The following is a 26,750-nucleotide window of genomic DNA, read 5'->3' as shown; positions in this document are numbered from 1 at the left end:
AACACCAAACACTTTCAGCTCTTCTCCAAATATGTGTCAGGGCCAGATTTCTTTTTAGCTGCCAATAGTGATTATTGTTTATAATTGTGTATTTTCTGCATAAGTTGTGGTCATGCTCCAATTGAAGGCAGCGAGAGCAGGATCAGGTTCATAATTTAAGATTCTGAACACATATGTTTTCAGCCTTGAGATATTCCTAGATTGTTAGAGGTTAAACATTGTTCCATATATCATTGGAAAGGTCGTTTTTGTTTGCATGTCAGATCTCAGATATGCAATAAAGTTTCATGGCACTGATGTCATTTTAATTTGTCTATTTTATCTCCAGTAGTGCAATATAACATAACACTGTGAATCGAGTACAAGGCAATCTACAGCCTACATTCTATAGCTTTAGATAGCATTTTTAATGAATGCAGTTTTGCTCTAATTTTGTGAATAGATGACCAAGGGAAATGTCAGTTAATACACTTGAATTTCTATATCTTTTAAGTCAATAAAACAGACTTGTTTAATGATTTATTTTTAGATACCGATCGAGCTTTAGCGCTTCTAGAAGAATATTGTAAAAAGCTAAAGAAACCGGAAGAAGAACAACTGAAAAAAGCCATTAAAAAAGTGATGGGCATCTTTAAGAGCAGTTTATTTCAGGCACTAATAGGTAGGTACCTATGCACAATGCTTTATTTGCTACGGTTAGACTTATGCTTTTGGATGCTGAAGACTTATGGTTGTGTTCATTCCCAGCATCTTGGTTGACCAGCACCTGGTTATCTTGTACAAAATGAGCTGACAAAGAGATGACAAGCTGGAACTATTCTTTTAGAGTCTGGGTGGCAAAAATTGCCTAAATATTTTAAACAAACACTTGCTCAGTTATTGGGAAGGGAAATAAGCAGAAAATTCTTTAAATGTTGGAATATAGGTTAGTCATTGCTAAACTGAGTATATTTTCTTTTCTCAGTTTGACTGGAGACTGGGCAAGAGTAGGATATATTATATTTTTCCATACAAATTTAAAGAGTGAAATCCTGGCCCACTGAAGTGCATAGCAAAATTCCCATATACTTCAGTGGGGCCAGATTGTCATCCAAAATCTCTTTGTGACCTTTATGTTTATTTTTAGCAGAAAAAAGGTGGATAAGCAAAGTAATTCAGGAATAATTCAAGAAAAATGCTAGGTGAAACAGTATTCTTCATCTGCCTCAATGCCAGGTACTTTTGGGCACCATCTGGAGAATGGTCCTGTTTAAAAGCATCTTTTTCGTTAATGTGAATCAAATAAGTCTGATATTGCACAGTTATAATAGGCTTGATAAGGCATCAGTATTTCACAGGTCAATGGACTTCAAGATTCCTCACACATTTGTAAGTAAAAATAGTTACTGATTTAAGTATATGATATGATGGTGTTATTGTGAAGTGATTGAGAATCTAATAGCTTTATGCCTTTACAAGGAGCTACAGTATAGATCTCAAAGTCCTGGCCAGGACTGTGCAGTCATAGAAAGAATTGCTGATTACACTATAGGTCCAAAGTGGAAATGTTGTCTGTAGAGCCAGACTTCCCCAAAGGTTGGGTATATTGGATCCAGAGTGCACGTTTGGCCCAGTATATATCTAGATCCACATTTTCCTATAGACTGGAGGTTTGATTCAGAGCCAACTCTAAGCCATAGCAATGTGTTGAGGGATGATTTATGATTAATCACAGGAAAAGCCGAAACACTCCACATTGATACTCTGCTCTTACAGTTATCAGTGAGGAGGAATGAGGTTCACACACTGTGTCAGTAATTTTGTTGCATTTATGAGGAAGTACAGCGCAGTCTGTTTTGCCAATCTATAAACTATTTTACAAATGGAAATAATTAATGGAAAAGCTATTCTACTTTTCATTTTATAGTGTCTCCCCCAAGTCCTTAGAGTGTTTGGTCTTTCTTTATAACATTCTTGTCCTTTTTAATAGATATGTATTTGTTATTAAAATATAAATAAACCTCACAGAATGTATATCAAATGCATTGAAAAATGATCAATATATATGAACTAAAGAACAAAGATGGTTGCGGAAATTTCCTCTTGCTTTTGTATGGTAATGACTAAGAATATGGAAATGTGCATAGAATTAATATACAAATTGCTGAAACAATAGTATTTATCCACTAACGAATACTTGAAATTGCTATTTTTGGAACTCCTGTTTCTGCAGTACTTCAAAATAATCCTTTAAAGCTTACTGACTGTGTGTATGTTTTGTGGGGTGGCTATACTTTAATTTTTTGAAGGTGTTCTCGATATCAGACTAAAAAACATACCATTTTGAACAAATGATTAAGTTACATTGCTTTACGTATAAGTACAAGTAAAGTACTGTATAAAGAAAATAATTTGGCAACTAAGGCAATAGATTGAATAGAGCAATATTTCATAAGTAAAAGCTGGTGTTTTAATTTTTATTACTTTTAAATCACTTTCCCTACCACCCCAATACACTTTTTAATAAAGAGACTTTAGAATGATCATTCATGTTCAGACTCTCTCATCACAGAATTTGTTTTGTTCTTTGATTGGCCTAGTTTCTTGATTGATAAAAATGTGATCTCCCATCAATATTTTAAGTCTGTGAGATGATACTATTATATAATCAATAATGAGGTTTTTTCATAATCGATATTTCAGATAAAATCACTTCAATGACATCTGTTTTAGCCTCCTTTAGTAGTCTGCCCCATTTATCCATGCATTAGATGGCATACAAAGAAACATCCAATGCAGTGCTCCCATTCTCTAGTTCTCTTCTTTTGATAGCTCTGTGTTACTGGCTTCACAGCTTCCTCATAAATATGAAATAATTTTGTTATTGGCTTACATTTTCAAAAGTGACTAATGATCTGGCATGGCTCAATTTTGGGGGGCCCAACTTGAGACATCTTACAGGGGGCTGATTTTCAGAGTGGGTGCTTAGCACTTTCCAAAAGTCAGACTCCTTTAAGGTGCTTCAAGTTGAGCATTTACAAACTGAGGCACCTACTCACTTTTGAAAAATTAGGTTGTAATAAATAAAGCACAATAGGGTTTTCTTACCGAACCATTAACCGGAACACTTTTGGATGCAAACATTCACACATTGAGTCGTACTAGTAGTAATTACTGGATGAGCCCAATTCAGCTTTATGTAAGCCCTACAACTAGGGTAGCCAGATATCCCGATTTTATAGGGACAGTCCCGATATTCAGGCTCTGTTTTATATAGGTGTCTATTACCCCCTCACCCTGCCCCATCCCAATTTTTCACACTTGCTGTCTCGTTGCCCTACCTACAACTTCAGTGGAGTTCTGCTCACTTAAGGCCCTCTGAGTTTAATTTTGTAAGCTGTTCACATGTACGAAGTGATTGCATCGCATTTTGTTCTGGTTGCCTCCAAAATGCCTTCCAAACAACTAAAGCTTCCCTCAAATAACTGGTAACAAGAATAGATGAGAAAGGATCAAATATACTTAGAGCTAACTTTGGATACCTAAGCTAGAGTGTCCATTTCATTCTTGAGTACCCAAGTTCCTATATGAGCCCTCAGATGTGTAGCTAGCTATGTGATTTACTGTGGGAACAGGTACAGAGAAGGGCTACTAGGATGATCCGAGGAATGGAAAACTTGTCTTATGAAAGGAGACTCAGGGAGCTTGGCTTGTTTAGCCTAACTAAAAGAAGGCTGAGGGGAGATATGATTGCTCTCTATAAATATATCAGAGGGATAAATACCAGAGAGGGAGAGGAATTATTTAAACTCAGTACCAATGTGGACACAAGAACAAATGGATATAAACTGGCCACTAGGAAATTTAGATTAGAAATTAGACGAAGGTTTCTAACCATCAGAGGAGTGAAGTTTTGGAATAGCCTTCCGAGGGAAGTAGTGGGGGCAAAAGATCTATCTTGCTTTAAGATTAAACTCGATAAGTTTATGGAGGAGATGGTATGATGGGATAACATGGTTTTGGTAATTAAATATTCATGGTAAATAGGCCCAATGGCCTGTGATGGGTTTTAGATGGGGTAAGATCCAAGTTACCTGGGAAAGAATTTTCTGTAGTATCTGGCTGATGAATCTTGCCCATATGCTCAGGGTTTAGCTGATCGCCATATTTGGGGTCGGGAAGGAATTTTCCTCCAGGGCAGATTGGAAGAGGCCCTGGAGGTTTTTCGCCTTCCTCTGTAGCATGGGGCACGGGTCACTTGCTGGAGGATTCTCTGCTCCTTGAGGTCTTTAAACTACAATTTGAGGACTTCAATAGCACAGATATAGGTGTGAGGTTTTTTTTGTAGGAGTGGTGGGTGAAATTCTGTGGCCTGCGTTGTGCAGGAGGTCAGACTAGATGATCATAATGGTCCCTTCTGACCTAAATATCTATGAATCTATGAATCTATGTTTAAAGTGTGCACTCAACATCTACAGAGCATTATTCATCTTCAGTGCATTTTAGAAACATTAACTAAATTATTCCCAAATTGGAAAGGAACAGGAGGAAAAAAGTGGCTGTTCTGGAAAAAGTACCATGGTTTCTTTTTTCATAGAAATATTCTAAACAAACCAAAAGATGGCTGAATTGAGACCTGAAAATGCTACTCACATGTAAGTCAAAGATCCGTGAATGATTTATAAAAAGATTAATGCTGGATTGGCCATTTAAGTTTTAATTCTGGCCCCAAACCATCCCCCATTCTCTGCAGGCGGCTCATATCTTAGACTTCCTATTGATGTTGCTAAATTTAAGTAGCAGTTGCTAAGGGGCACATTCTCAAAGAGATGTGTGGCGCTGCAATCTCAAGAGTCCTGCTAGAGTCAAGTAGCCCAAATACAATGCTTTTAAAACTTCACTCTAAGATGCTAACAGAAAAAATAATAAATCTCTCAGAGAAGAGGAGGGGGGAAGTGGAGAGGAAGGAGGAGGAATACCATTTAGAAACCTACATTTCTTTAAGTTAGTTCTAAATTATTCTCTCAACAGAGACTATGTCCAGTAGTTCCTTTTCCAGCTTGGTACAGCAAGAGCAGTTTGGAATGTTTTTTTGCCTTTCCTGCAGTCCATGGAAGTTTCCACTGCAATAACGTTTGTGGAACCTTGGGGCCCTGTTTCATTGTGGCACACTGCTGTAATCTGGGTTTTTAATTTTAAGAAGAGAATCTGCAAGGAAAAGGGAATAATGATTAGACTGATCCTCATTTTAACTGTTCAGATCCAAATGTAATATGTGCCTCTTTGATTGGGTCCTTCCCCCAGTGGCAGCATCTCCCTCAGACTGAATCATGGTGGGGCAAATTGCTGGGGAAAGCATGCTTGCAAGAGGAAAAAAGAAATGCCATGAGATAGGGAAGAGGTAGAGAAGGAAGGATAAAAATAATAATTACAAATATATAACCACCGGTAGATAGGGGAGACAGTGAAATGATAGCCCTTTGTAGTCATGCTGCATGCTCATTGTCATATGCATTCTGGGGTCAGAGGAAACAATAATATTGTGATAGGAAGTAGCACATGAAGAAATGATGGAGCTCTAACTTACATAATTAGGGTGAGAAAAATAGACAAACCCAATTATTGGTACGATTCTTATCAAAGGGCAGATCCTCAGCTGAAGTAAGTTGGGGTAGCTCCATTGACTTCAGTGAATTACATTGATTAACATCACCTGTCTGGTCCTAATTTATGCTAGTTCAGAATTTGTTCTGGTATTACTGTAAATGTATAGATATGTGCGAGAGAAGTGGAATAAAGCCACTAATTAATAAGAACAAAGGAAAGATTTACAGTACCTCAGAAAGTCATGCTTCTTATCTATATTACAGTAGCACCCAAAATGGACTAGGCATTGTATAGACATGTAGGGAGAAGTGGTTCTAGCTCCAAAGAGTGTACAATCTAAAAAGATAAAACATGGACAGAGGGTAGGGGGAAAGGCATACAAGCAGAGTGGTTAGGGTGATGATGGATGTATATTGAGTGTGCCCCTCTGCTGCACCATTATTCATCTCAGACTTAATTCATCTACAGATCCAGATTATTTTAATTATTGTGTTCACAACTTTTTATTTTATTTTATTTTTTTCAAACTCACTACAAAAACTCACTGGTTAAACCAAGCACCTGTCCATATCCTGCCTCAGCCTACCCTCCCTACACCTCCCTGCCAAGAACCTTTCTCCTCCTTCTGAGCAAGTACCCATGCTGTCAATAACTGAGGAATTCAAGTCACTACAGATGTCAGAGGAGTCCTTGGGGTAATGCCGATCACTTTGACCTTCCTGAATCTACTGTGCTGCCTGATGAGTCTCTGGGCTCTTGGGAGCTGGGCCTGCCCTTGTATGTGCATGTGTAGGTAGAATCCTGCCCCATGTGCTGACTGAAGAGGTGAGGTGCACTGGGCCCTAGTGCCCCTGAGTTCCACTGGAGGTGGGGGTGGGGGTGGGGCTTGTCTTCATGATCTCCTCCCCTGCTCCTGCCATGCACCTTCAGGCTAATACACCTGGGGACAGTTTCAATACTCAACCTACAGCTCCACTGATTTAGCCCCTAGTTCATTTCCCCCCTCTATTTAGTAACTACCCTCCTCCTCCTCACACCTCTGTCACCCAACAGTCAAACACCTAACCCCACAAAACAACTCACAGAGAATAGAATGGCCAGCAGTTTTGGAGCTCCTGAAGTTGTAAAGGCACTATCCCTGGTGTTGCTAAGAAAATATTGGGGACTGGTGGGGCCACATGCCCCCAAAGTCCTGCCTCTTTAGGCACTGGAAGCCAAAGAGATGCTTTGCTATACTCTCCTCCTTGTCAGACATGAAACATATTCCTCATTTTCTATAGCCTTTATCTTCAACTGTAGATCTTCATCTTTAACTATAGATAGATTGTATCTGTAGAAGGACAAAAGCCAAATGTACTGAGCTTTTATAGAAGAGAGGTGCATATTTGGTATGTATTATGTTCATATACAGTACCTTATCTATGTCTGACAGTCTTTGTTATTTGTGGATGCAAGTCTTTCTGTGCAAAAATATTAAATCTAATCATCTGGTCATCTGAGAACTTTTCCTGAACATTTTCTTAAGTTTTATTCTTTATGTAGTCTTTATCAGTTTTCATGATGCAGTACATACAGTTTCCTACAATTTATTTCTAAAAATTTCTGCTATACATTTATCTGGACTTCATTTCATTAAGAAAAGTGCATGATTTTACAGCTTAGAAGGCTGTTCTGGTGAATGAGAATAGATTGAAGAGGTTTATGTGAGTGGTTGCTTTTTGTGTGGATTCATCTCTATAAAACATCATTTTGTTTCTACCAGGAATTAAAGTGCCACAAATAGCTATAATCATCTTATGGAGTATTAAGTAAAAACTAATCTCTGTCAGTTTTTCTAAAACGTGGATAAACCTGGCTTCTGGATGATGACACATTTCCCGGGGACTTTTATACTGTGCCTTATCTTTTTTGCTGATGCTTGGGTAACTTTCCCTGCATTTTAAATTATTCTTAGGAATATTGTAAGCTAAAATCTGCATTTTCTTTGTTTCTGTTACACTGTTTTCACATAATAGTATAGATGTTATAACACTGCCTGTTTTAAAAGCTGCTGTAAATGCGCTCCTAAGGGTTTTACAATTTGCTGGTTATCTGTGATGCAATCCACATCTATAGGCTTAGGGTGGTATGTCATTATTCTAAAAAGAGGGGGTTTGCTATTTAGACCCCTGACATTGTTCAGCTTACTTTATTAAACCCTGTTATAAACAATCCTTCTTTAAAGAACAACCATATCTGTCAAATCAAGATATAAAGGAGGTCAGATTCTTGTCCTGCTATTACATATTGTAATTTTCCACTCCATCACAAGTGTTTGTTTAATTTAAATGGCATGTGTAATGTGGTTCTCTAGTCAATGGAGAATTAATATGTGACCATCCAAGAATTTATGTACCTCTTGGCAGTCTTTCTATTTGTTGTGGAAGGTTTCTATTTGTTGTGGAGGGTTTATTCCCTCCTTCTGTAAGAAAGGAGAAGCACAGAAGGAGGGAATAAAACATAAGAACTGAGTGTTGTGACATGACTACCATGACATTTTAATTAAGATTAAGTTAGGAGATTTTAAAACAGGAAAAACATTTATTTTTGAAACCATAATCAAATCTAAAAATCAGGGGTTTTACTCAGACTTTCAGGGTTTTTTGGAGAGGAGTTGGGAGGTGAGATCTTCATATAAAGTCCAATCCTGAAAGATTTCTGACCAGAAGACCTTAAGAAAATTGTAACTTTGTGGAAATAGGGAGTCTTAAATATAGTTGGCACTGATGTGTATGAATGTGGAGAGGGATTCAAACAGGGCAGTCACGTGTTCAAATGAGGAGCAAGGAGGAAGACTTTCACTGCACCTTTTTGTGTAGACTGCATGGGGGGCTGGATGTTAGGTCAGAGGGAAGCATGTCATATGTGCCAAGGCAGGATGTAATGGATGCCTGAAAAAGCAGGGAGGATGGAAAGAAAGAAAGGGATGAATCTCAGAGGTACTGAAGAAAGTATTGGCAGGATTTGAGTATGGCCTGGTTGTGTGAGAAGGAGGAACTGGAAATAACCAAACTGCAGGCCTGAGTGATGAGGAGAATGGTGTTGCTGTTGACAGAGATAGAAAAGGGAGGAAGTGGTGAGGATTTGAGAGGGAAGACGAGGAGCTTGATTAGCCAAGTTAAGTTTAAAGTAATGACACATCTTCTCAGAGAAGATGTCAGAAAGACAGGATGAGATTGGATGGAAGGAGACATGTCAGGGTGGAGACGTGGATTTGTGAGGCATTGGTGTGCATGAATGAGATGGGGTGTGTGACCCCATATTTTTCATAGTAATATTATTATGATATGAGTATGGCATGATTATGATGTATTTCATGTAAGATAAGGCATGTGAGATATAATTGAAAATGTTATGATTTAGTGAATATGATTATCCTATTTGTATGCATGTATCATTTTTGTATCTGAAGTTAGAAATATGGACTTGTGTATCTGTATTTCATGTAGTTATTCCTGGTCAATGCCCACTAGACAAAAGGCTCTCTAAATGGGAAGGGCCCATTCAAGTTGGATGGCCCATCAGGGGAACATTTAGCTCACAATGAACCGTGGACGTTATAACCTAGGGCAAAATGCTGTTGTATATTCTCTCTCCAGATTGAGGGAGGGGGCGAATTTTATGAGCTTACGCTGTACAGATCTGTGTGCAGTGCAAAATGGTATAATTTTGGGATTACGCTCCAGAGGGGACTGTGCTCTTGAGCAGCTGGACAGTTCCTTAGCTGTAGCCTCCTCATGCAGAGCTGATTACAGCAGCCTGTAAATACTGCAGCTGGGTGTGTCCCTACCTGTGTGTATGCTGGTAAAAAAGCAAGTTGGAGAGCTTGGCAACTCATCACAGCACCATAGTGTGAGAGGGAACCCAGGCTGGTGGGTCAAGGGGGGTTCAGTGGCACCCCAGTTGCAGGTGGAACCCCAGGAGGGGGAACCCATGACAGGGCATACAGGAAGAACAGCAGTGGACCAGTGACAGAGCCTTGGGGTACTCCCACAAGACGTGGATAAGAGAGGAGGAACATGCGCCGAAAGAAGTGCTGAAGGAATAATCAGAGAGACAGGAAGAAAACCAGGACAGGACAGTATCTGAAAAGTCCAGGGGTGACAAGATACAGTACTGCCAACCCCAGGCATTCGAAAATCGTCACTTGGGCCAAGAACATAAGAACATAAGAATGGCCATATTGAGTCAGACCAAAGGTCCATCTAGCTCAGTATCTTGTCTTCTGACAGTGGCCGATGCCAGGTGCTCCAGAGGGAGTTAACAAAACAGGTAGTCATCAAGTGATCCATCCCCTGTCGCCCATTCCCAGCTTCTGGCAAACAGCATCCCTGCCCATCCTGGCTAATAGCCATTGATGGACCTGTCCTCCATGAATTTATCTAATTCTTTTTTGAACCCTGCTATGGTCTTGGCCTTCACAACATCCTCTGGCAAAGAATTCCACAGGTTGACTATGTGCTGTGTGAAGAAATACTTCCTTTTGTTTGTTTTAAACCTGCTGCCTATTAATTTCAGTTGGTAACCCTTAGTTCTTGTGTTTTGAGAAGGAGTAAATAATATTTCCTTATTTACTTATAGACCTCTATCATATCCCCCGTTAGTCATCTCTTTCCAAGCTGAAAAGTCCCAATCCTATTAATCTCTCTTCATACAGAAGCTGTTTCGTACCCCTAATCATTTTTGTTGCTCTTTTCTGAATCTTTTCCAATTCCAATATATCTTTTTTAAGATGGGGCGAATGAGATGATCTGCACGCAGTATACAGGATATGGGCATACCATGGATTTATAGAGGGGCATTATGATATTTTCTGTCTTATTATCTATCCCTTTCTTAATGATTCCTAACATTCTGTTGGCTATTTTGACTGCTGCTGCATATTGAGTGGATGTTTTTAGAGAACTATCCACAATGACTCCAAGATCTCTCTCTTTAGTGGTAACCGCTAATTTAGATTCTATCATTTTAAATGTATAGTTGGGATTATGTTTTCCAACGTGCATGTGATGGGGCAGCTGCCCCACACTGGCTGGCAAAGGGTTAATAGCAGCCCTTGGAGAGGCTGTGCAGAACCCAACCAATCAGAGGAAGGCTTAGAAGCAGCCAGTCAGGGCCAGGCTGGGCCCTATAAAAGGGGCTGCAGGGCAGAGAGGAGCTCTCTGGAGCTTGAGGAAGAAGGACTGGCTGCCTGTTGAGAGAAGTACCTGGCCAGAGCAGTACTGGACAGGGTCAGGGGAATAAGCGGAGCTCCAGCCTGGCTGGCTTCCAGAATGAGGCTTTGGTGCAGTGACTGAGTAGGTGATGGGGCTATGGGAAAGTGGCCTAGGGAAAGCAGGTAGTGGCAGAGGGGAAGGAGAGGCAGTGAGCGACTGCCAGCTATAGGGTTGCTAGATCAGGGCCCAGAGTAGCAGGCAGGCCTGCCCCTCCCTTTGCCCCACTGGCCGCTGAGGGAAGTGGCCAGCCAAAGGACTGCAGTTTGCCATTGAGTGAGGGGCTGCAGTTTGCCACTGCAGCGAGAGGCCAGGTGAAGGACTGCCGGTTCCCCTGGAAGGACACCACGGTCCGGGAGCGACGCGGGTCCCCACAGACAGCGGAGATGGTGGAGAAGCAGTGACAGAGAGTGAGACACCACCAGAGGGGGGTGCCCTGCTGATGGACAGAGCTAATTCCCGTAGCAACCAGCAGGAGTTGCCACGGTGGTGAGCACAACCCTTTACAGTGTATTACTTTGCATTATCAACATTGAAATCATAAGATCATCTTAAATTATGAGATTTTAAAAAATAATAATACAGTTTGTGTTGTTTTCATTTGCCTTTTGGTTTCTAGGCTGTTAGGGTGCATTGGAATCACATTTTCAAGCTTTGCTCCACAAACATGAGGGCTAGAAATTTACTTTTTCAGTTAGATGATTTTTCATGTACTCACATGACTTCAGGAGCCAGGGTTTCCAGAAAAACACTAAATATCATGAGACTCAGGATAAAATGAGAGAGTTGGCAACACTGATAGATGTCAAGATGGAGAGGATGATTGACAATGACCTTATTAAGGTGGTGATGATGAGAGCTGTTTGGAAATTTTGTGATGGAACATGTCTTCATGGGGAAATTGCGATTTTGTCAAAATCCAAACATTCCAGGGCTCCAGAGCTTCTAGGCCCGTTGGTCCACAGACAGGGACTCCCTGGGCTACCTCTGTAGGGGAATCCCCAGAGTCAGGGCAGCTTCTCTGTTTTGTTTAGGAAATAAAAAGGAAATGTCTCAATTTTTTTTCAAAAAAAAAATTCAGAATTTCCTTTCCAAATTTTCTAATTTGCATTCTGAATTGGGCTGTAAACTCTGTGTTGGAATTTTCTGTGGAATAGAAATTCCAAGTTTCAACCAGCTGTAGTAGTGACCCCAGCAGACACCAGAATGACTGTGAATCGAGAGAAAGGCCTCGTCTGTACTACAAAGTTAGGTCAAAGTAAGCTGCCTTGTGTCATCCTAGTTGTTCATGTGTCTACACTTAATTTGTCTCCTGCCTGTAAATGCCCTGGTGTAGCGATGCAGTAATACTACCTCCCTAGGCGGCACTGAGCCTTGGTTAAAGTACTGAGGTTGATGTAGAGAGAGTTTAGATACTGTGTTACCTCTGTTAATCCTAAATCCTCCAGCAGCTGTCCCACAATGCCTGACAATGACTGCTCTGATCATAGTTGTAAATTCCACTGCTCAGGGGTCTCAGAGACCAGAAAGCCCCTCCACTCCCCTGCACTTCAAAACCCTGCAATTTTTGAAATGCCTTTTCCTGATTGTTCAGCTTGGTGAGCCACATCCAGCAACTCTCCATTGTTGTGTACAACTGTCTAGCTGACCATGCCAGCTACAGACTCCAGACATGATCCAGCCTCAAGTAGACAGGAGATATTGGATCTCCTAGGACTGTGGGAGTGGAGTCTTTGTAGGAACAGCTACAGACAAGCCATAGAAATGTGGACATCTATGAGCAGACTGCATGGGGGATATAGGAAAGGGGACCAGCAGCCTTGCCTGGTGATGGCAGAGGAACTGCAGGCTTCTCAGAAGGCAATCCTTTGGGGTGGAGTGGCTGGGTGGCCGGAGGCCCCCCCACCGCGTTCTTGGGCGTCTGGGTGAGGAGGCTATGGAACTTGGGGAGGAGGGCAGTCGGTTACACAGGGGCTGTAGCAGCGGTCTGTGCTCCTGCTTCCTTTTCTGCACCTCAACCATATGCTGGAGCATATGAGTTTGATCCCCCAGCAGCCTGAGCATTGACTCCTGCCTTCTTTCAGCAAGCTGACGCCATCTACCATCTTCAGCCCGCCACTTCTCCTTGCGGTCATATTGTGTTTCCCTGCACTCTGAGATCCTGCCTCCATGTATTTTGCTGTGCTCTGTCAATGTGGGAGGACAGCATGAAGTCAGAGAACATTTCATCGCAAGTGCGGTTTTTTTCGCCTTCTAATCTTCACTAGCCTCTGGGAAGGAGAAACATATGCAGCTGGTGGAGGGGAAAAAAGGGAGAGTGGTAGTTAAAAAGACACATTTTATAGAACAATGGGTACACTCTTTCACGGTAAACCTTGCTGTTAACATTACATAGCACATGCGCTTTCATTACAAGGTCGCATCTTGCCTCTTATTGAGGGTATGCCGGTTTGGTGTGAGAGATCACTCACGCAGGGCTGGGCAAGAGAATTCGACTTGCAGGCAGCCATGGTAAGCCACAGTCTTTTGGCTTCTTTAACCTTCACAACATGTGGGACTGGTTTCAAACAGCAGCGCCCTCATTTCCCATATGAAGTAGCTGTTGGGTTGGCCATTAAAAATGGATAGGCAATTTAAAAGGAGGGGCTACAGTTTCCGGGTTCACGTGCAGCAGAAACACAACGAACGCCCCCCCGCCCCCAATACTCTGGGATGATGGCTTCACCCCTCTCCCCACCGCGTGGCTAACAGCGAGGAAGATTTCTGTTCAGCCACAGGCAAACAGCCCGGCAGAAATGGGCACCTCTGAATGTCCGCTTACTAAAACCACCGTATTTCAACCAGGTGACCATGAATGATATCACTCTCCTGAGGGTAACACAGAGAGATAAAGAATGGATGTTGTTTGAATGCCAGCAAACACCAGGACCATACACTGCAATGCTTTGTTCTGCAATGATTCCCCACTATGTGCTACTGGCCTGGTGTAGTAAAGTGTCCTACCATGAAGGATGGAATAAGGCTGCCCTCCCCAGAAACCTTTTGCAAAGGCTTTGGGAGTACATCCAGGAGAGCTTTATGGAGATGTCCCTGGAGGATTTCCGCTCCATCCCCATACATGTTAATAGACTTTTCCAGTAGCTGTACTGGCCGCGAATGCCAGGGCAAATTAATAATTAAATACACTTGCTTTTAAACCATGTATAATATTTACAAAGGTACACTCACCAGAGGTTCCTTCTCCGCCTTCAGGGTTCGGGAGCCCGCCTTGGGTGGGTTCGGGGGTGGGTACTGGGTCCAGGTCCAGGGTGATAAACAGATCCTGGCTATTGGCGAAACCGGTTTCTCTGCTTCCTTGCTGTGAGCTATCTACAACCTCCTCATCATCATCCTCCTCGCCCCCACAACCCGCTTTTGTGTTGCCTCCCACTCCTTGGGCGGAGTCAAAGCACAGGGTTGGGGTAGTGGTGGTTGCACCCCCTAGAATGGAATGCAGCTCATCATAGAAGCGGCATAGAAGGGGCTCTGAACCGAAGCGGCCGTTTGCCTCTCTGTTTTTTTGGTAGGCTTGCCTGAGCTCCTTAATTTTCACGCGGCACTGCTGTGAGTCCCTGTTATAGCCTCTGTCCTTCATGCCATTGGAAATTTTTTCAAATATTTTGGCATTTCGTCTTTTCGAACGGAGTTCTGCCAGCATAGATTCGTCTCCCCATACAGCGATCAGATCCTGTACCTCCCCTTCGGTCCATGCTGGAGCTCTTTGGCGATTCTGGGACTGCATGGTCTTTTGTGATGATGAGCTCTGCACAGTGACCTGTGCAGGTGAGCTCACCATGCTGGCCAAACAGGAAATGAGATTCAAAAGTTTGTGGGCCTTTTCCTGTATACCTGGCCAGTGCATCTGAGTTGAGAGCACTGTCCATAGCGGTCACAACTGAGCACTCTGGGATAGCTCCCGGAGGCCAATACCATCTCATTGTGTCCTCAGTACCCCAAATTCGACCCAGCAAGGCCGATTTCTGCGCTAATCCCCTCGTCGGGGATGGAGTAAAGAAATCAATTTTAAGAGCCCTTTAAGTCAAAAAAAAGGGCTTCGTCTTGTGGACCGGTGAAGGGTTAAATTGAAATAATGCTGCAAAATTCGACCTAAACTCATAGTATAGACCAGGCCTTGTTGAAAACTTTAGGGGAGCAAGTGAAGAGAGTTCTGAATCTTAACTTTTGTTTCTCATTGTGACTAGTGACAATGGTACCTCTGTGTGTTTTATCTGTAGCTGCTGCTGTTGCAGCCTTGATGGTTTCCCCATCCACATCTGTGGAATGCCTGAGTTAGATAATGAGGAGAAAGAAGAGGACTTGGGATGACATGTTCAATGAGATCATGCAAGCCAGTGTTGCATCAGACCTGGAGCAGAGGGCCTGGAATATGAATATTACAGACAGCCTGGAGAAGAAAAGAGTGGATAGGAGAAAAGCCTACCAGGAAAAGGAGAGGGAGATGAACCCAGACATAATGGGGTTTCTCTGGCAGCAAACACAGATGTTGCAGACTCTTGTGGACCTACAAGGTTGAACAGTCACAGGCTCACCTCCCTTTGCAGTTAATCGAAAACTGCAGTACAGAACCTTCATACATGCCCCCTCTACTTTCCATGTGGTATTAGGGGGCCACATCCCTACCACTCCACCCCAAGGAATATGAAGGACTACCACAGCCTCACATACACTGGCCTGTGAAATCCATGGTCTCTGTATGTGTGTCTAAAATAGATATGAATGTTTTTTCTTCATAAGTTCAGTTCCATTAATTTATTAAGTTGTTAGGGGGCTTATTCCTTCACCCACTTACTTCCCTGGTCCTTCTCGCATGAACAGAGAGCAACAATACCCGAAGTCCAAAGGTGCAAACAATTCGATGTTTATTGGGTGAACTTCCAGCAAGCATGATTCCAGTTTCCTTCCTTAGTATCCTCCTTCCCAGCTCTGACACCACAGAGCCTTACACCTGTGTCCCTGTTCCCATTCCTACCCTTAGCCAAACATGATTCCAACTTCCTTACTCCCATTCCCTGTTCCCATTTCCCCCTTTAGCAAAACATGATTCCAATTTTCTTACCCCCATTCCCTGTTCCCATCTCCTCCACCCACTCCCACCCACACCCACCCACTTCCTCATTGACTACAGATTATATAGTAAAACTTGAGTTCTGCTTAGCTATACCTTAACCAATCATTTTCCTGAAATTTAACTAACCAATCCTAACATATTGTAACATGATTATGTAACCAATTATATCCCACCACCTTAATTAGTTTACACCCAGCAAAATTAATGATACAGCAGACAGGAACAATCACAGAACCAGACAGAGATTATATAGACAAACAATAGCAAAGTGGGAACTATAATGACAAGACAATACAGAAGTGAGGATTTCACATCCCAGCTATTGATAAGTGAGTTCTTGCCAGACAGGATGCTATCAAGCTAAGCCCTGGTCTACACTAGGACTTTAGGTCGAATTTAGCAGCATTAAATCGATGTAAACCTGCACCCGTCCACACAATGAAGCCCTTTATTTCGACTTAAAGGGCTCTTAAAATCGATTTCCTTACTCCACCCCTGACAAGTGGATTAGCGCTTAAATCGACGTTGCCGGCTCGAATTTGGGGTACTGTGGACACATTTCGATGGTATTGGCCTCCGGGAGCTATCCCAGAGTGCTCCATTGTGACCGCTCTGTACAGCACTCTCAACTCAGATGCACTGGCCAGGTAGACAGGAAAAGAACCGCGAACCTTTGACTCTCATTTCCTGTTTGGCCAGTGTGGCAAGCTGCAGGTGACCATGCAGAGCTCATCAGCACAGGTGACCATGATGGAGTCCCAGAATCGCAAAAGAGCTCCAGCATGGACCGAACGGGAGGTACGGGATCTGATCGCTGTTTGGGGAGAGGAATCCGTGCTATCAGAACGCCGTTCCAGTTTTCGAAATGCCAAAACCTTTGTCAAAATCTCCCAGGGCATGAAGGACAGAGGCCATAACAGGGACCCGAAGCAGTGCCGCGTGAAACTGAAGGAGCTGAGGCAAGCCTACCAGAAAACCAGAGAGGCGAACGGCCGCTCCGGGTTAGAGCCCCAAACATGCCGCTTCTATGATGAGCTGCATGCCATTTTAGGGGGTTCAGCCACTACTACCCCAGCCGTGTTGTTTGACTCCTTCAATGGAGATGGAGGCAATACGGAAGCAGGTTTTGGGGACGAAGAAGATGATAATGATGATGAGGTTGTAGATAGCTCACAGCAAGCAAGCGGAGAAACCGGTTTTCCCGACAGCCAGGAACTGTTTCTCACCCTGGACCTGGAGCCAGTACCCCCTGAACCCACCCAAGGCTGCCTCCTGGACCCAGCAGGCGGAGAAGGGACCTCTGGTGAGTGTACCTTTTAAAATACTATACATGGTTTAAAAGCAAGCATGTGAAAGGATTACTTTGCCCTGGCATTCGCGGTTCTCCTAGATGTAGTCCTAAAGCCTTTGCAAAAGGTTTCTGGGGAAGGCAGCCTTATTGCGTCCTTCATGGTAGGACACTTTACCACTCCAGGCCAGTAACACGTACTCGGGAATCATTGTAGAACAAAGCATTGCAGTGTATGTTTGCTGGCATTCAAACAACATCCGTTCTTTATCTCTCTGTGTTATCCTCAGGAGAGTGAGATATAATTCATGGTCACCTGGTTGAAATAGAGTGCTTTTCTTCAGGGGACACTCAGAGGAGCCCATTCCTGCTGGGCTGTTTGCCTGTGGCTAAACAGAAATGTTCCCCGCTGTTAGCCACAGGGAGGGGGGAAGGTTGAGGGGGTAGTCACGCGGTGGGGGGAGGCAAAATGCGACCTTGTAACGAAAGCACATGTGCTATGTATGTAATGTTAACAGCAAGGTTTACCCTGAAAGAGTGTAGCCACTGTTTTATAAAATGTGTCTTTTTAAATACCGCTGTCCCTTTTTTTTTCTCCACCAGCTGCATGTGTTTCAATGATCACAGGATCTTCTCCTTCCCAGAGGCTAGTGAAGCTTAGAAAGAAAAAAAAACGCACTCCCGATGAAATGTTCTCCGAGCTCATGCTGTCCTCCCACACTGACAGAGCACAGACGAATGCATGGAGGCAAATAATGTCAGAGTGCAGGAAAGCACAAAATGACCGGGAGGAGAGGTGGCGGGCTGAAGAGAGTAAGTGGCGGGCTGAAGAGAGTAAGTGGCGGGCTGAAGACAGGGCTGAAATGTGGCGGCAGCGTGATGAGAGGAGGCAGGATTCAATGCTGAGGCTGCTGCAGGACCAAACCAGTATGCTCCAGTGTATGGTTGAGCTGCAGAAAAGGCAGCTGGAGCACAGACTGCCACTGCAGCCCCTCTGTAACCAACCGCCCTCCTCCCCAAGTTCCATAGCCTCCACACCTAGACGCCCAAGAACGCGGTGGGGGGACCTCCAGCCAACCAGCCACTCCACCACAGAGGATTGCCCAAAAAAAAGAAGGTTGTCATTCAATAAATTTTAAAGTTGTAAACTTGTAAAGTGCTGTGTTTAAAGTGCTGTGTGGCATTTTCCTTCCCTCCTCCACCACCCCTCCTGGGCTACCTTGGTAGTCATCCCCCTATTTGTGTGATGAATGAATAAAGAATGCATGAATGTGAAGCAACAATGACTTTATTGCCTCTGCAAGCGGTGATTGAAGGGAGGAGGGGCGGGTGGTTAGCTTACAGGGAAGTAGAGTGAACCAAGGGGTGGGGGGTTTCATCAAGGAGAAACAAACAGAACTTTCACACCGTAGCCTGGCCAGTCATGAAACTGGTTTTCAAAGCTTCTCTGATGCGTACCACACCCTCCTGTGCTCTTCTAACCGCCCTGGTGTCTGGCTGCGTGTAACCAGCAGCCAGGCGATTTGCCTCAACCTCCCACCCCGCCATAAACGTCTCCCCCTTACTCTCACAGATATTGTGGAGCACACAGCAAGCAGTAATAACAGTGGGAATATTGGTTTCGCTGAGGTCTAAGCGAGTCAGTAAACTGCGCCAGCGCGCCTTTAAACGTCCAAATGCACATTCTACCACCATTCTGCACTTGCTCAGCCTATAGTTGAACAGCTCCTGACTACTGTCCAGGCTGCCTGTGTACGGCTTCATGAGCCATGGCATTAAGGGGTAGGCTGGGTCCCCAAGGATACATATAGGCATTTCAACATCCCCAACAGTTATTTTCTGGTCTGGGAATAAAGTCCCTTCCTGCAGCTTTTGAAACAGACCAGAGTTCCTGAAGATGCGAGCATCATGCACCTTTCCCGGCCATCCCACGCTGATGTTGGTGAAACGTCCCTTGTGATCCACCAGAGCTTGCAGCACTATCGAAAAGTACCCCTTGCGGTTTATGTACTCGGCGGCTTGGTGCTCTGGTGCCAAGATAGGGATATGGGTTCCGTCTATGGCCCCACCACAGTTAGGGAATCACATTGCAGCAAAGCCATCCACTATGACCTGCACATTTCCCAGGGTCACTAGCCTTGATATCAGCAGATCTTTGATTGCATGGGCTACTTGCATCACAGCAGCCCCCACAGTAGATTTGCCCACTCCAAATTGATTCCCAACTGACCGGTAGCTGTCTGGCATTGCAAGCTTCCACAGGGCTATCGCCACTCGCTTCTCAACTGTGAGGGCTGCTCTCATCTTGGTATTCATGCGCCTCAGGGCAGGGGAAAGCAAGTCACAAAGTTCCATGAAAGTGCCCTTACGCATGCGAAAGTTTCGCAGCCACTGGGAATCGTCCCAGACCTGCAACACTATGCGGTCCCACCACTTTGTGCTTGTTTCCCGAGCCCAGAATCGGCGTTCCACAGCATGAACCTGCCCCATTAGCACCATGATGCATGCATTGGCAGGGCCCATGCTTTCAGAGAAATCTGTGTCCATGTCCTGATCACTCACGTGACCGCGCTGACGTTGCCTCCTCGCCCGGTATCGCTTTGCCAGGTTCCGGTGCTGCATATACTGCTGGATAATGCGTGTGGTGTTTAATGTGCTCCTAATTGCCAAAGTGAGCTGAGCGGCCTCCATGCTTGCCTTGGTATGGCGTCCACACAGAAAAAAGGCGCGGAACGATTGTCTGCCGTTGCTCTGACGGAGGGAGGGGCGACTGACGACATGGCTTATAGGGTTGGCTTCAGGGGGCTAAAATCAACAAAGGGGGTGTCTTTACATCAAGGAGTATTTCAGGCAGGACTTCACGGAGGGTTCCAATAAGAAATGGTGCACCTAAGTTATCGTTCTTATTGGAACAAGGAGGTTAGCCTGGCCTCTGATTGATACATGGCTAGATTTACCTCGCTGCACCTTCTCTGTGAGTGACTGCAGTGTGACCTAGAGGAATGAGTCCCCTAGACAGGGGAGGAGGCAAATGAGTACAAAACAAATCTGGTCTATTTCTTGTTTTGACCCACTCCATCTATCTTTTACATCTTTGGCTGGCAGCAGACGGTGCAGAAGGACTGCATGCCATCCACATCTCATGGCTGCTCAGCAGAAGATGGTACAGTACGACTGCTAGCCATCCTCATCTCTTGCCTGCCTGGCAGAAGATGGTACAATACGACTACTAGCAATCCTCATCTCCTGCCTGCCTGGCAGAAGATGGTACAGTACGACTGCTAGCAGTCCGTATCGCCTGCCCGCTCACCATAAGACGGTTCAATAGGACTGACTGCAGGACTAAAGAGAATGACCTGGTCAAGTCACTCCAAATTTAGTCCCTGCGCCCATGTCTGTCCAGGCGCTCCCAGCCGACGTGGCCAGGAGCACCTCGGACACGACGAGGATGACTACCAATCATATTGCACCGTCTGCTGCCAGAAGGCTGGGTTGCTGCTACTGTGTAGCAAAGCCGTACCGCGTCTGCCAGCACCCAGGAGACATAGGGTGACGGTTACCTGAGCGGGCTCCATGCTGGCCGTGGTATGGCGTCTGCACAGGTAACTCAGGAAAAAAGGCGCGAAACGATTGTCTGCCCTTGCTTTCACGGAGGGAGGGAGGGAACGGGGGCCTGACGATACGTACCCAGAACCACCCGCGACAATGTTTTAGCCCCATCAGAGTGCTCCATTATGACTGCTCTGGACAGCACTCTCAGATGCCCGATTGTTTGCCGTTGCTCTGATGCAGGGAGGGGCGACTGAGGACACGGCTTGCAGGGTTGGCTTCAGGGAGCTAAAATCAACAAAGGGGGTGTCTTTACATCAAGGAGTATTTCAGGCAGGACTTCACGGAGGGTTCCAGTAGGAAATGGTGCACCTAAGTTATCGTTCTTATTGGAACAGGAAGGTTAGCCTGGCCTCTGATTGATACATGGCTAGATTTATCTCGCTGCACCTTCTCTGTGAGTGACTGCAGTGTGACCTAGAAGAATGAGTCCCCTAGACGGGGGAGGGGGAGAAGCAAATGAATACAGAACAAATCTGGTCTATTTCTTGTTTTGATCCACTCCATCTATCTTTTACATCTTTGGCTGGCAGCAGACGGTGCAGAAGGACTGCTAGCCATCCTCATCTCTTGCCTGCCTGGCAGAAGATGGTACAATACGACCGCTAGCAATCCTCATCTCCTGCCTGCCTGGCAGAAGATGGTACAGTACGACTGCTAGCAGTCCGTATCGCCTGCCCGCTCACCATAAGACGGTTCAATAGGACTGACTGCAGGACTAAAGAGAATGACCTGGTCAAGTCACTCCAAATTTAGTCCCTGCGCCCATGTCTGTCCAGGCGCTCCCAGCCGACGTGGCCAGGAGCACCTCGGACATGACGATGACGGCTACCAGTCGTATTGCACCGTCTGCTGCCACAAGGCAAGGGGTTGCTGCTACTGTGTAGCAATGCCGTACCGCGTCTGCCAGCACCCAGGAGTCATAGGGTGACGGTTACCTGAGCGGGCTCCATGCTGGCCGTGGTATGGCGTCTGCACAGGTAACTCAGGAAAAAAGGCGCGAAATGATTGTCTGCCCTTGCTTTCACGGAGGGAGGGAGGGAACGGGGGCCTGACGATATGTACCCAGAACCACCCGCAACAATGTTTTAGCCCCATCAGGCATTGGGATCTCAACCCAGAATTCCAATGGGCAGCGGAGACTGCGGGAACTGTGGGATAGCTACCCACAGTGCAACGCTCCGGAAGTCGACGCTTGCCTCGGTACTGTGGAAGCGCTCCGCCAAGTTAATGCACTTAATGCACTTAGAGCATTTTCTGTGGGGACACACACACTCGAATATATAAAACCGATTTCTAAAAAACCGACTTCTATAAATTCGACCTTATTCCGTAGTGTAGACATACCCTAAGTTTCCTTTTACGTTTCTAGGCACTTCCCTTTCTCTGGAGGTGACAGGAATACAATCCTTTCCTGATAGTGCCTAACAGCCCAATAGCACCTTATTTCAATGTGACTAGTTTGGAATGTGAGGATGTGACTGTTCGCTTCCCAGATTATGGCTGCCTCTGCTGCTTAGCCAAAGGCCTGAGCCTAAGAACAGGGCCTCAGACTGTCACAGTAAGAGAAGGCCCTTACACTGGCAGACAGTGGTTTTGATTCTTTCTTTTATACCTCTATAACTAGCCGAATGATAAGAATACACCTAAATTCTTAGAGTATAGGCCTTTACAGACAGACCTGAATATCTATATCCTAACATAAGTTTTAATGTATTTGCTTTTAAATTGCACAGGTTTTTCCTTGCACTGGTTTTGTTACTCAATAAAATTCTATTCTTTGGAAAATAATTAATGTCTGTTAGTTCAAAACATATGCTGCAGAGTACCTAGTGGTACTGAAAGTGCTCAATTACTTGTTATTGTACAGTGTGACACAACTCATAGGATCAGTGACAAACACAGTGTAATAATCATAAATGTAAAACAAGCACCACAAAATTAATAGGTGCATTGACAGTGTTATATTCATACATGTAAACCAAACATCAAACAATTCCTAAAAGGCCCCAAGACAGCAACGCCAGGTAGAGCACAGTCCACCACAATGCATTACTGTTGCTGGCTGTTAAAGTGCTTTTTTCAAAGCCTTCCTGAGCTATATAGCTGTGCCTTGAGTTCTTCTAATATCCCTTGTGTCTATCAGTTCAAACTCAGAAGACAGCTACTTCACCTCCACTCTGGTGGCAACTTTTCACCCTTTGCTTCACAGATTTTATACAGGACACAGCAGGTAGTTATAACCGTTGGGGTGTTCACTTCACTGAAATCCAATTTTGTCAGTAAACAATGCCAGCATCTCTTCAGTCCACCAAGAGCACATTCAGCTGTCATTCTGCACCTGCTAAGCATGTACTTGAATCATGCTTGTGCTGTCAAGGTGACTGGCTTCATGAACCAGGATAGCAAGAGGTATGCTGGATTCCCCAGGATCACTACTGGTATTTCAACATCACTAATGATAATCTGCCGGTTAGGAAAGAAAGTCCCTCCCTGTAGCTTTCTGCACAGTCCTGTGTTCTTAAAGATGCGAGCATTATGTACATTGCCTGATGAGTCAACACTGATGTTGGTGAAGTGTCCCTGGTGATCCATCAATAGTTGTTTAACCATTGAAAAGTAGCCCATACTGTTGATGTACCCTGTGGCAAGGTAATATGGTGCCAAAATAGGGATGTACATGCCATCTGTTGCTCCATCGCAGTTCAAGAACCCCATAGCTGCAACTCCATCCACTATGTCCTACATGTTGCCGAGAATCAGTCCCCTGTAGCAGGCAGTGATTAATGGCCTGCACACTTTCATGACACGGTCCCAAATGTGGATTTTCCAACTCCAAAATGATTTCCGATAAACTGGTAGCAATCGGGCATTGCAAGTTTTCACAGTGCAATTGACACTTGGTTTTCTACTGTCAGTGCAGCTCTCATTCTGGAGTCTCTGCACAGAGAGCTGAAGCAAGCTTGGCACACAGATCCAGAAATATGGCTGTGTGCATCTGAAAGTTCTGCAGCCACTGCTCTTCATCCTAAACTTGCATTATGATGCAATCCCACCAGTCAGTGCTCGTTTCTCAGGCCCAGAAGTGGCACTCTGCTATTTGCAACTGCTCCAAGAATGCCACCAACAACCTTGAATTGGTTCTCACTATATCCACAGCAATCTGCCCTTCAGGAAATTGTCATGTTCCCCACGGATCTTCTTATGGCTCTGCAAATGCCAGAGGATCATGTGTGCTGTGCTTGCAATGCTCATGACAATATGCAGAGCTATGCAGGTTCCATGCTTCTGTCAGAGGTGGCAGACAGCCAGGAGGACCATGTGCATTTGTGGGATTTTAAAAAAAGATACAAAAATTATGGGATGTAGATGACATTATGGGATGGAGACAGTTGTGCTGGGAAGTTGACTCCTTGCTTTCAGTCACCCTTGCAGAGCTCCTTTCTGCTCCACCATGCATTGCCAAAACTTCACAAAAGACAGTGTGCTGGACAGTGGCAGGTTGCACACTGGGATACCTACACAGGGTGCATCAAGCTGTGGATCAACACAAACACTCCTGGTGAGTATGCATAGTACTGACCAACGAGCCAAGTATGCATGTGCACAAGTGATATACTAACTGTCATGGCTTTTATGCTGATGTAACTTGTGTCGGCAAAAGTTTTTAGTGTAGACATGGCTTAAGACTGGTATTGCAGCAGTTACTGGAGTGTAAGTGCTTCAAGAACACAGCAATGTGAAATAGATTGCTGTACTGGGAGACTTTTGGTAGGAAGGAACAACTGAGTGTTCTATCTACTCACACTAATTGAGGTTGCAGTGTATAATTGTTACCCTGCACATGTATTTCAGTATGCTTAACTAGTTACACTGGTTTCTAATGTTAACTTAGTGATATCTAATGTCACTGCTCTCTAAACTTGATCCTAACTTTCCAGATTCTGATTTTGTTACTGTGCATTTACACGAGCATAACTCCACTGAAGTCAATAGAGTTAATCCAGATTTATCCCAGTGTAACCAAGGTCATAATCTGTCCCAGCAACTTCAAGGTGGGAAAGAGATGTTCCCTCTTCTATGGCCTGAATCCAAAGCCCATTGAAGTCAATTGAAAGACTCCCATTGACTTCAACAGACTTTGGATCATGCCCCTAGTGTGTTTTTCCTTTGCAGAAAAAGATGTAGTGGAATTACCTACTAGTAGTAGACTACTGCACTGGGCAGCACAGCTTGGGGAGGAGGTGATCAGCCCTCTCTGGAGAAAGAAGTGGTTCTGGACTATTTAGAAAAGCTGGACAAGCACGAGTCTATGGGGCCGGATGCGCTGCATCCGAGAGTGCTAAAGCAGTTGGCGAATGTGGTTGCAGAGCCATTGGCCATTATCTTTGAAAACTCATGGCGATCGGGGGAGGTCCTGGACAACTGGAAAAAGGCTAATGTAGTGCCCATCTTTAAAAAAGGGAAGAAGGAGGATCCTGGGAACTACGGGCCAGTCAGCCTCACCTCAGTCCCTTGGAAAAATCATGGAGCAGGTCCTCAAGGAATCAATTCTGAAGCACTTAGAGGAGAGGAAAGTGATCAGGAACAGTCAGCATGGATTCACCAAGGGCAAGTCATGCCTGACTAATCTAATTGCCTTCTATGATGAGATAACTGGTTCTGTGGATGAGGGGAAAGCAGTGAACGTGTTGTTCCTTGACTTTAGCAAAGCTTTTGACATGGTCTCCCACAGTATTCTTGCCAGCAAGTTAAAGAAGTATGGACTGAATGGACTATAAGGTGGATAGAAAGCTGGCTAGATTGTCGGGCTCAACAGTAGTGATCAATGGCTCGATGTCTAGTTTGCAGCCAGTATCAAGCAGAGTGCCCCAAGGGTCGGTCCTCGGGCCGGTTTTATTCAATATCTTCATTAATGATCTGGAGGATGGTGTGGATTGCACCCTCAGCAAGTCTGTAGATGACACTAAACAAGGAGGAGAGGTAGATACACTAGGATACAGGATAGGTTACAGAGGATACAGAGGGACCCTAGACAAATTAGAGGATTGTGCCAAAAGAAATGAGATGAGGTTCAACAAGGACAAGTGCAGAGTCCTGCACTTAGGATAGAAGAATCCCATGCACCACTACAGACTAGGGACCGAATGGCTAGGCAGCAGTTCTGCAGAAAAGGGTGTAGGGGTTACCGTGGACGAGAAGCTGGATATGAGTCAACAGTGTGCTGTTGTTGCCAAGAAGGCCAATGGCATTTTGGGCTGTATAAGTAGAGGCATTGCCAGCAGATTGAGGGACGTGATCGTTCCCCTCTAGTTGACATTGGTGAGGCCTCATCTGGAGTACTGTGTCCAGTTTTGGGCCCCACACTACAAGAAGGATTGGAAAAATTGGAAAATGTCCAGCAGAGGGCAACAAGAATGATTAGGGGATTGGAACACATGACTTATGAGGAGAGGCTGAGGGAACTGGGATTGTTTAGTCTGCAGAAGAGAAGAATGAGGGGGGATTTGATAGCTGCTTTCAACTAGCTGAAAGGGGGTTCCAAAGAGGATGGATCTGGACTGTTCTCAATGGTAGCAGAATGAGGAGTAATGGTCTGAAGTTGCAGTGGGGGAGATTTAGGCTGGATATTAGGAAAAACTTTTTCACTAGGAGGGTGGTGAAACACTGGAATGCGTTACCTAGGGAGGTGCTGGAATCTTCTTCCTTAGAAGTTTTTAAGGTCAGGCTTAACAAAGCTCTGGCTGGGATGATTTAGTTGGGGATTGGTCCTGCTTTGAGCAGGGGGTTGGACTAGATGACCTCCTGAGATCCCTTCCAACCCTGATATTCTATGATTCTACCTCTTACAAGGATTTATACTCAGGCATTTCATGACTGTGAAATA

The 26,750-nt window shown here is 44.6% G+C and overlaps 1 protein-coding gene across 1 annotated transcript in view; it reads left to right on the top strand.

Annotated features, from left to right (window-relative positions):
* The window catches only part of DLG2 (discs large MAGUK scaffold protein 2), a 1,498,860-nt gene that overhangs the window by 26,647 nt on the left and 1,445,463 nt on the right, over nt 1-26,750 (top strand). The window contains exon 3 of the mRNA XM_077807758.1: nt 530-661. Within this exon, the coding sequence (XP_077663884.1) occupies nt 530-661 (132 nt within the window). The remainder of the gene's footprint in view (nt 1-529; nt 662-26,750) is intronic.

The sequence above is a fragment of the Eretmochelys imbricata genome, chromosome 1 (assembly GCF_965152235.1).
Source record: "Eretmochelys imbricata isolate rEreImb1 chromosome 1, rEreImb1.hap1, whole genome shotgun sequence".
Classification (NCBI taxonomy): domain Eukaryota; kingdom Metazoa; phylum Chordata; order Testudines; family Cheloniidae; genus Eretmochelys; species Eretmochelys imbricata.
The sequence above is the reverse complement of the archived record's forward strand: the minus strand, read 5'-3'. Positions and strand labels throughout refer to the sequence as shown.